A 10,495-nucleotide genomic window follows, 5' to 3' on the forward strand; every position below is an offset into this window, starting at 1 on the left:
GCCGAAAAATTCAATCTACAAAGAAAACAAATAATTTAGTATTACGAACAAATTAGTTATACCCAGATACTAAAAAAATATATCTATATTTAGAAAATATCCTTATAAGTATATATACACGTATTAAACAAGTTAATATATAAAAATAAATTATAAAAAAACTCTACAGGAAACGCCTATGCTCTACAACTTACATCAATTCATAGTTAACAAGTTAATTAAACAGAAATATGAAAGAAAAATAATAAGAAATGAAAAACTTTAACATACATGAATCTTCAAGAGAGCCGTGGTGCGTTGCACCTCTGTGCGCTGTGCGCACACGTGCTCTGCGTGCCGGGCGTGATTATTGATCGCTTCAGGTGATGGTTTCACGAACCATCACGTGAAAGAGATGTGTGGTGCGATAGTTATTGTGGACCTCATATTAGGCCCATTAATAAATGTTATATCTAATAGATTCACGGACCCGCAAATTTGATAGAAAAATTAGCATCTTGAGTAGTACTTCACCGAGGGAAAGAGAATAATACATGCATGCAAGTGAAGACAACAATCGATGACATCAGCCACTTGCAAAGATGTTTCAAACTAAAAAAATCTATAAATCTGAAGATAAACATCTAATTCAAATTCCGATTGCACCATTATCTTTCTAATGACAAAATCTTCAAAACAAGACCACACTTGCCTATCTTTGCACAATATTTTTTAGAAGTAATTTTTTGTACTAAATAATTAATTTAGACTACTGGGAATAAATATTTTAACAATATGAACAAATAATTATTTTCTACGAACAAAAAACTAAACATGACAAACAAATAATAATACGTTACGAACTGTCGGTGTCCTGACCCGTCGGTTCAGACCCAACTAGTAATGATGCTGCGTGTTCTTCGTCCCAGATGGTTGATGCAAGAGGCAACACAGTAACGCACGGGTTTATCCTGGTTCCGGTCGTGGGGCCGTACGTCCAGCAAAGGGGTGTGCGAGAGCACTAGACTGTCTTGCACCGGGGGTGCCTGTAGTAGGGGGTACAAGCGAGGCGAGAGAGGGAGGGAAGCTCCCAGGTCTCTGCTAGAGGAGGAGTTGATTGTGGCAAGTGCCAATATCGGGGGTCAGAAGAGCGTATGTGCTCTGTGAGTAGTGCTGAGTGTTGTGTGTTACCAGATGGATCCCCCCTGAGATAGAGTCCGTCTCCTCCTTTTATAGACACAAGAAGGGGCGGTGTACATGCATAGGAGATCGTGGAGGTCGTCGTCTTCTCCCCGAATCGCGGGGGTCCAGTGGTCGAGCACTGTAGAAAGTATACTGCGGGGTATGACGTCTGGCGTGGCAGTCGTCCTGGGCGTTGTCCTTGGCCTTGCGGAGATCGCGCCGGCGCCCTTGTAGCTCCAGCGGGCGGCGTGGTCATCGCTGTAGGGGGTACCGTCCTCCAGGCGTGGCGTGGTGACGTTCCGAGGGTCCTGCAGGCCAGGGTCTTGTCCTGGTCAAGGCCGGAGCTGCTTCCGAGGATCGTGCCCATGCCGTTCGAGGGCTCCGTGGAGGGGAAAGTTTCAAGGAGGTATGGGGAGTTGGTAGTACAATGGCTGGAGCAGTGCCGAGCACGTCTTGCACTGCATCGCAGGTTCTCACAATGTCGCCACAGCGTCCGGAATGGCGGAGCAGTGACCGGAGTTGGCGGACGGGACTCCGGTCACAGCCACTGCGCGGAGTGGTTGCCTGATGCCGTCCGACCCGGATGCTTCGGAGGAGTGGTTGGAATTTAATGCCTCCGTACGGCGGGCGGGTGAGCGGAAAGGCCGTTTGTCCTTCCTGTCGAGGGGTGGCCTCGAGTGAGGCGGAGTCGATCTGCTCTCTCGAGGGTAGGCTTGCTACCCTCAAGCGAGGCGGAGACGCGGGGCGCGGTCGAGGGTCTCGGCGGGGAGCCCTCGAGCGAGGCGGAGATCGTCCCGCGGATTCGAGGGGGCTTGGACGGGCCGCACTGTGTACGTGGGCCGCGTATTGGTCTTCTTTGAGTCCTTTCCTTTGTTCCAGATTGGAAGGAGGCTGTAGGCCTTTGTGGGCCCAGTTGCCTAACATGTGTTTGCGTTTTTAGGGCGATTTTAGTCCCCTGATTAGGGTGCCCCTAATCATGGTACCCGACAGTAGCCCCCGAGCCTTTGGTCGAGTCAGGGGATTCGGCCAAAGGGTATTTGGCAATTTTACCCCTTGATGTGATTGATCGGCGTTGTGCTCCCGCCGGGCGCGTCCGGGTGCTTGCCTGTTGGATGTGACGACTCGTCGGTCGTGGTAGTGCACCTGCCGAAAAAGTACTTCGAGGCGCGCGCCCCTTCTTGTTTTGTTTTGGTGACGAGACACGTCAGCGTGCTGAGCAGGCCAGGGTCATGATAGCGCCTGCTGCTCTGCAGCCGGTGCTAGTGTCGCGCTGTCCTGCGTGCAGGGTCTCAGCCCTGCTTTCCCTGGTTGCCTTGAGACACGCCATTCGAGGGCAGTCGGCCAGCGCCGATGCTGCGCTGCTCAGCGTCCAGGGGCTCGGCTTCGCCCTGTTTGGTCACGTCTCGGCATGGTAACCGAGGGCATCTTTCGTTCGTGGGGTGCCGCACCGTCACGGGCGGTCCAAGCCTTCTCCCTGCGACAGGCTTAAAGCTTGGCGCCCGACACGGCTATAAATAGGGGGTCGTGGGACTCCTTTTCCTCTCCAACTTCCCTGATCTTACTTCTAGCTTCGCCTAAGTCTCGTAATGTGTCCATTTGCCTTTCACGGCCGACCCCCGGACGGGGTGGCCTGGCTTCTTTAGACTTTGATGCTAGAAGAATGTTTGCGAGCGGCGGGGGAAAGCTGGAGAGGGCGTGCTCACCGTCCCTTAGCTTCAGTGGAATTAGCAGAAGAACATTGGGCCTGTGGGGTCCTGCTTCTGCGATGTCCCTCAGCCTGAGGGGGCGTTGAGATGCCCGACCATGGCGTCGACACCAGGTTTGGCGGCCGTTCTTCGCACCGTCCCTCTTGGCGACAATGTCGCTCTCGGGGAGGTGGCGTAGAGGGTGATGTCCGCCAGCTTGACCCCCCACAAGGTCTTCGGTGGAGGAGAAGCTAGAAGAAAGCTTGCGAGAAGGGCATCCCGCCGGACCCGTGCGTTCTAGTGGCTACTCCTCGCAATTCCGAGCAGCCTGGTCGTGATGTCGGCCAAGGACTCGGTGCTCTTCATCGGCGCTCGCTCTTCCCCAAGACAGGGAAAATTGCCACACAGGTGGCAATGCGTTTGTACTTTTCGACGACTTCGAGCCGGTAACTCTTTGTAATTTTTGTTTGCAAAGAGCAATGAAATCTCCTACTTCTTCGCAGAGAGGATGACCGAGGGTGTAAAGGTGAGCATCAGCCCTGCAGAGGCTTAACCCTTCGAGGGTGTGACTCCGGTACTGACCGCGGTGGTCTTGGTTTGCCCGGCGGGGGCGTAACGGTGCTCCAGAGAGCATTGTTAGAGGAGTCTGATCCGGGATCGGGGTTCATCGCAGGAGAAGTAGTGAGGTGGCCACTCCGAGTTGCCTATGCAGATCATAGTCGCCTCGAGCACCATGGTGCCGCCGCTGGGCATGTCGCCGTCGTGCTGCTGAGGGCGTTTGAGCAGGCCTGTAGAGGATTTTGATCCTCGAATGTGTGAAGTTTCCTCCGTGGGGGCGCGTCAGCGCACCCGCGGGTGTAGCCCCCGAGGCCTTGGGGGAGTGTTTGCACTCGTCCAAGGGCTATAAACGTCACCCTGCTTGGTAGCTTTACTGGGAAGACTGCTCAGCTTCCTTTTCAGCCGGCATCGGCGTTCCTTTCAGCCGGCCTCGGCGTTTTTCGTGCTGGCGCAGCGACTCGGGGTCTTGTCTAACCATCTGGCGGACGCGAGTTAAGAGTGGGGTTTTGGTTAAACATGTGGAACTTCACAATCGACGGTTGTCGATCCATTCGAGGGTGCAGCCTGAGCCGCGGTGTGCGAGGAGCCCCCGAGCCCTGGCCTGCGTGAAGGTGTTCAGGGGATCCTCAACTTTTATTACGACCCTCATCGCCCTTCAGCAGGGAGAAGGGGTGAAGCTCACCATGCTACCCATGCCCATGCCGCGAGCTATGGCTGTTTCGGTGAGCTATTATCAGGTGGTTCAAGTGGACGTCCGTGCCCCATTCAATAAGGGTTGGCTCGTGGTCGGTGGACACGTCACATAAAGCGCTCGCAAAGGTTCACTAGGCGGGGCTCGGACCCATTCGATAGGGTCTGTGGGCTCGATGCTCTCCCTCGATGGGATCCCCCTGCTAGGCACCCTCGACCGTCCTTGAACACTGCGTAGGATGTCTCGAACTCCGCGTTCGAGGGTAGCTTGTACGGCACATCCATGCAGTCCCTGACTCTGGTGATCTGGGGCGCCTGTCGAACCCTCGACGGGCTAGGCTTCGAACCCCTGATCAGTATGGCCTCGAGATCGATTTCCTTCGACGGTAAGGAATCCCCGGGGGAATATTCTATAATAGTTTGCTAGAACGGCGCGGAGTCGCCGGTTGTGCACGCGAGTCTCCCTCTAGTCGGGGGCTACATGGCCCAATACGTGTAGCGCGGTGCGGGGCACGCCTTTTCAGGCGGCTGCCTCGGGTAGGCGAAGAGGCGTGGGCGGCGGCTGACGGATGGAACAATGCTACAGTGGCGCTGCGCCCGTCGGTTATCGCGCCGTAATTATTGCCAAGTGCGCGCGTGGGGGACTCCGCGGTTGTGGGGCCCAGGTGTCGGCGACAGCAAAATCTACCGCATTCAATGCGGTGGATTCGGGCCGAGGCGGCGAATCCGCCCGTCTTGATAGATAAAAGCGAGGAAGGGGAGATTGTTTGGGCTTACCTGGCCTTTTGCTCTCGTCTCCCCTGCCTTCTCCACCTCCCCTGCATCCAGAGCACAGAGCCGAGAGCGAGAGGAGGAAGAAGAAGGAGAGAGTGAAGAGTACACCTTAGCCATTGCTTGAGCTAGCCTTTCGTGTTCTCCGTCCAACTTGAAGCGATGGCGAGGACCGAGGAGCCGTTGCCGTGGGGGAAATCCACCGCCACCGCGGGCAGTCTTGGAGCAGTTGGTCGCCGACAGGCTGCTTCCGATGAACAACAACTCGGAGCGGCCGGCGTGGATTCCCCCGCGGCCGGAGGAGACCGAGCCGAATCCCCCCGACGGATACGTCGTGAGCCTCGTGCGGCTCCACGAGCGGGGATTCAGTGTTCCCGTCGGCAGATTCATGCAGGCGCTGTGCGAATACTACGGAGTGGAGCTGCACAACTTCAGCCCCAACTCCATCTCGCAGGCGGCGGTCTTCATCAACGTCTGCGAGGGGTATCTTGGGATCAAGGCGCATTGGGATCTATGGATCCACTTGTTCCGCGGCGAGCTCTATATCGAGAACGTGCGGGGCCAGCCGAAGAGGTTCGCCCGCGCCGGCGGTCTGATGCTCCACTTGCGCCCAACCCGAACGGATTTGTACATCCCCAACAAGATGATGACGAACAACGCCGGGTGGACCTGAGGGTGGTTCTATCTGCGCAACTTTGGCAACCGGGTCCCGGCCTTCACCAACAAGGTGCTCCGGGAGAGGCCGGAGAAGTGGAACTAGGGGGTATCGCCCCCACCGCATCAGGCCAGGCTCGAGGTGCTCACCAACGCATTGCAGCGTCTGGCGAGGAAGGGGCTGACTGCAGCGGCCGTCATCACAAACTTTCACGGGCAGAGGGTGATTCCTCTCACGGAGAGGAACTGCCAATTTTTGACCTCACCCCTGAGGCCCCGTACGCGGGCTCAAGGATGTCGAACGTGCCGCTCCCTCGTGACGTCGTTGCCCAGAGGGCGAAGAATGCGGTGGCGGAGTTCCCCGTCAACCCAGACGATCTCTGGGAGATCAAGATGCGCCCCGAGACGGGGTACCTTTCTGTGGTGAGTTCAAGTTTCAATTCATTGTCGATTTGTGCTACTCCTCTCCCCACTCCTTGATCCTGACTTGGTCGCGTTTGCAGGGGGTGAGCCACAAGGGCTACACCTCGAAGCCCCCGGTCCCGGAGGAACGCGAAATCAACCACCTGCACAGAGAGGCGGTGAAGAAGAAGAAAGATGCAGCAGAGGAGGTCGCCGCCAGGAAGAGGACGAGGAAGGAAAAGCATGAGAAGGAGTGCAAGATTGCACACGCGGAGGGAAAGCCTCGGCCCGCCACGCCCGAGTCCACCGAGGAGGAGGACTCCTCGGACGTGGAGCTCAATTTCTCGGATGACGACGAGGCGGCGACGGGCGCGGGCTCCCCGCCGGTCTATCGAGGGGCTGGCGGCGAGGAGGTGACGGTGACGCTGGGTGAGGCGAGGCTCACATCGGGATCACTGATGGAGCCGCCCCCCGTGAGGACAGAACGGGGGGCGCCCACGCCGGTAGCGGGCAGGAGATCGTCCACGCCCGTGACGGGGCAGAGGTCGCCGCCACTAGCGACGGGTAGGAGGACACCCGCACCCGCGGTGTCAATGGGCAGTGGAGGATCCGCAGTGAGTGCGGAGACGCCCGCGCAGACAGCCTCGGGGCTCCGGGCCGACCCGAGGGTGGCGCCCTTGGGCCAGTCATCGAGAGGTGTCAGCGTGCCGCAGGCCCGGAGGAGCGGCACGGGCAAGCGTTGCATGAGCGCCCGGTCAGGGTAAGCGATCTTGATTTTATCCTTTGCATTCGTTTACTCGACCCTCCAATCCTTCTGACTTCAGGGTTTCTTCCCCGATTACCCAGCTCCAGGGCCATCGCCAGGGATGCGGCCCAGCTTGCGCCGACCAAGACCCTCAAGACCGGGGCGCACGCAACGTCGCACACGGCGCCGCAGCCCCCGATCGGAGTGGACCCGGCCTTAGAGGCAGGGGCCGAAAAGCTCCGAGAGGCGATGGCTCGGGGGGCCCTAGAGAGTGGGGGTGACGCCGGCCAGAGCGGCATTGTAACAGCCGCTGGAGCCGACGCCAAGGAGGAGGTCAGCCGGGGCGGCGCGGATGATGCCACCCGACTGAACATCGAAATCGAGGCCGGTTGGGGCGACGCGGATAGCGTCGCCCATCCGGTCGCAGGAGGAGGAGCTGGTGGGGACGCACCGGAGCGCCCCGCTGGCCAAAGAGAGGAGGAGACCCGAGCCCCTGAGCCCCCGAGGGCTGGGGTCGAGGGTGTCACGGAGGAGGAGTCGGCGCCAAGGGCGCCGGCAGTGGAGGAAACCTGCGTCCCGAAGCCCGCAAGGGCCGGGGACGAGGTTGTTGTTGCAGCGGCGACGGCGCAAACGGCGCCGGAGAACGTGGAGCCGGTGGTGGAGTTGCCGCTGAGCAGCGATGAGTTCGGGGACTCGAGGGACATCAACCCTGCTGCTGCGGCCTACGCCGCCGACCGGATTGCCGAGTTCGCGTCGGCCTCCGAGGAGGTACTTAGCGCGGGGACGTCCGAGGGGCCCCATCATGGGGCGATTATCCACTCCGGGGTCCCCTTGGAATTTCTTCGCAGCGAGCAGGAGGAAGAAGCGGTCTGGAAAGCGCAGTTCGAGGTCAGCTCTCAGATTCAGGACCACCTCGACCGCGCCCTAGGGCTTCACCGGACGACGGACCTCCAGATCAGTCAGGTAGGTGGCTCCCTCCCGGGAATCGTTCGTATTTGGTCTTGATTTTGTGCGTTTCACTCACGCTCTTCTATTTGCAGCGGCTGAGGGAATCGAGCTGACCCGGCTGTACTCTCAGATGCACTGGCTCGGGCAGCACAACGCCGACTTGGTGCTTCAGAACATCGACACCAACACCAAGATGACAGACCTGGGGGCGCGCCAGCGGGCGCTAGAGGAGGACCTGGCGCGAACCGCCGGCGAACGCGATGTCCAGAGGGCCGCGGCAGAGCAGAAGGCTCAGGAGGCCGAGGTGCAGACTGCCGAGCTGCAGCGTGTTAGGACGACGCTCGAGCAGAAGGAGGCCGAGCTCCAGCACGAGAAGGCGACCGTCGCTACGCTGACCGGGACCCTCGAGGAGAAGGGCAGAGCCCTCGAGGAAAAGAAGGTGGCCATCCGAAAAGCGGAGGCCACCCTCAAGGAGAAGGAGGACTCCTTGTCCTCGCTCGAAGGGGTCGCCCGGGTCCAGCAGGAAGAGGCGCCGAAAAATATTGCGGGTGAGTGTTCAAAATTTCATTGTCGTTTCATCTGAGTTTATCGCAACTTATATTGGTTCCTCTGATCAGAGCAGAGGCAAAAAGTGGCGGATGAGACTTCGGTGAAGGAGGCTGTCAACACTGCGCTCATGGCGGCACAGGTTGAATACACTGAACTAGAGCGGACCGCCGTGAGCGTGTGCCAGGAGCTCGAGGGGGACGGTGCCGTGTCTGGTAGCTCGGTGGTCAGCCGCCTACGAGCGCTAGGTGGCCAGATCGCCGAGCACGCCAAGAGAACTTTCCACCTTGGTGTCCTGCGAGCCCTCGCCGTGGCCTCGACGCACTACATTATGGACCTTCAGAGGGTGTCGTTGGGGTACGTCATCCCAACCGACGCCGATACAGATGCTGCATCGTCCATCATGGATGACGCCACCGCCGCCGCCGAGGAGTTCGCCACTGTCCTAGCCAGGAAGCTTGAGGCTGACATCCCCCCGATAGCTGAATTCGATGCCGTTGAAGACCCGCAAGGAGGGGGGATAACCTGTAGGAAGTCTGGACCTCGGAGGCCATGTAATAAGTTAGTACTTTGTCATAGTTGTACTTCTGGATTAAGTAATTCGTTATTGTAAATAGACAGTGTGGCCCATCGAGGCCTTGTGCGTTCGAGCCTTCGCCTTTTCCTACTTAACTTCCGTGTTCTCGTATGCGTCTTAGATAGCTTTCAGCGAGGAAGTTCGCATTCACAAATGACTTAGGCGTAGGGAGGTGAGTGGGGATGCCGTATCTCGGAGGCGTAGGTGGTCCCGCGGCTCGGCCGATCCCGTTCCTTAGTCGTTTGCGCCTTGCGTCTAGCTTTCTAAGTACACGAGAAACTTAGATACGGAAATTTTTCGAAAAAATGTTGGCGATTTTTGGGGACGTTCGGGGGTTCCCCCCGTAGTAGCCCCCGAGGGAGGCTTGGCTTTGCCGAGGGTAAAGCCGAGCGTACCTCAGTGTTCGTGCGTATCCGAGCCCCCGAGGGTTCGAAAAGTTCCCAAAAATAAACAAGTAAAGCATACTCCTTTATTGCTTCGGGAAATTTCAAATACGAGTACAAGCGATGTACAAATAGCTTGGAACTCTAAGGATAGAAGCGACGTAGCTGCTGTATGTTCCAAGCATTGGTGAAGACTTCGCCGTTTTTGTTCGCCAGCTTGTACGTGCCGGGCTTGAGCACCTCAGCGATGATATATGGGCCTTCCCATGGTGGTGAGATCTTGTGACGGCCCCTGTTGTCCTGTCGAAGCCTCAGCACCAAGTCCCCTTTGTTGAGGTCTCGGCGCCGAACTCTCTGCGCTTGATACCTTCGCAGGGACTGCTGATAACGCGCAAAGTGTAGGAGCGCCACGTCTCGAGCCTCGTCCACTTGGCCCAGCGAGTCCTCGCGGGCTTGCTAGTTTTGCTGCTCTTGATAGGCCTTGAGCCTCAGTGACCCGTACTCCAATTCTGTGGGGAGCATGGCCTTGGCGCCATAGATGAGGAAGAACGGGGTAAAGCCCGTGGCTCTGCTTGGGGTCGTCCTCAGGATCCAAATAACCGAGGGTAGCTCCGTGAGCCACCTCCGGCCAAACTTGTTCAGCTTTTTGAAGATCCTTGGCTTGAGGCCTTGGAGGATCATGCCATTGGCACGTTCCACTTGCCCATTCGTCTGTGGGTGCGCCACAGCCGACCAGTCCACGCGTATGTGGTAGCTATCGCAAAACGCCAAGAATTTCTTGCCCGTGAACTGGGAGCCGTTGTCGGTGATGATCGAATTCGGGACCCCGAACCTGAAGACGATGTCAGTAAAGAACAGAACAGCTTGCTCAGACTTGATCTTGCCGATGGGTCGAGCCTCGATCCACTTGGAGAATTTGTCGATTGCCACCAACAAGTGGGTGAAGCCTCCGGGCGCCTTCTACAGTGGGCCGACGAGGTCCAATCCCCACACTGCAAACGGCCATGTGATGGGGATGGTCTGCTGAGCATGGGCCAGGAGGTGCATCTTTCAAGCGTAGAACTGGCAACCCTCGCAGGTCCGCACGACGTCGGTGGCGTCGACGACCGCGGTGGGCCAGTAAAAGCCTTGTCGAAACGCGTTACCCACGAGGGTACGCGGTGCGGCGTGGTAACCGCAGATGCCAGCGTGGATGCAGCGTTGCAAGACGCCCGAGGGACTGCGCTTGTACAGCTCTCTATCGATCACGACGAAAGACTTGGCTCGCCTAGGTCCGAGGGTAGCACCCCTCGGTTGATCCAGTCGAGGTACTGGTCACGCCAGTCTTGCGAAAGTGGAGCCTCGTCGATCTCCATTGCTTCAGCCTCGTCCATGG

The 10,495-nt window shown here is 57.8% G+C and overlaps 1 protein-coding gene across 1 annotated transcript; it reads left to right on the forward strand.

Annotated features, from left to right (window-relative positions):
- The first annotated feature begins 5,813 nt into the window (after positions 1 to 5,813).
- On the forward strand, positions 5,814 to 8,894 carry LOC120645836. Its single transcript, XM_039922568.1, has 10 exons — positions 5,814 to 5,942; positions 6,023 to 6,681; positions 6,768 to 7,086; positions 7,198 to 7,412; positions 7,515 to 7,624; positions 7,707 to 7,852; positions 7,940 to 8,162; positions 8,232 to 8,332; positions 8,417 to 8,656; positions 8,859 to 8,894. The coding sequence occupies exons 1-10, from the start codon at positions 5,814 to 5,816 to the stop codon at positions 8,892 to 8,894; spliced, it is 2,178 nt and encodes a 725-aa protein (XP_039778502.1).
- Positions 8,895 to 10,495: the final 1,601 nt, after the last annotated feature.

Source organism: Panicum virgatum, chromosome 8K, assembly GCF_016808335.1.
Source record: "Panicum virgatum strain AP13 chromosome 8K, P.virgatum_v5, whole genome shotgun sequence".
Lineage (NCBI taxonomy): Eukaryota > Viridiplantae > Streptophyta > Magnoliopsida > Poales > Poaceae > Panicum > Panicum virgatum.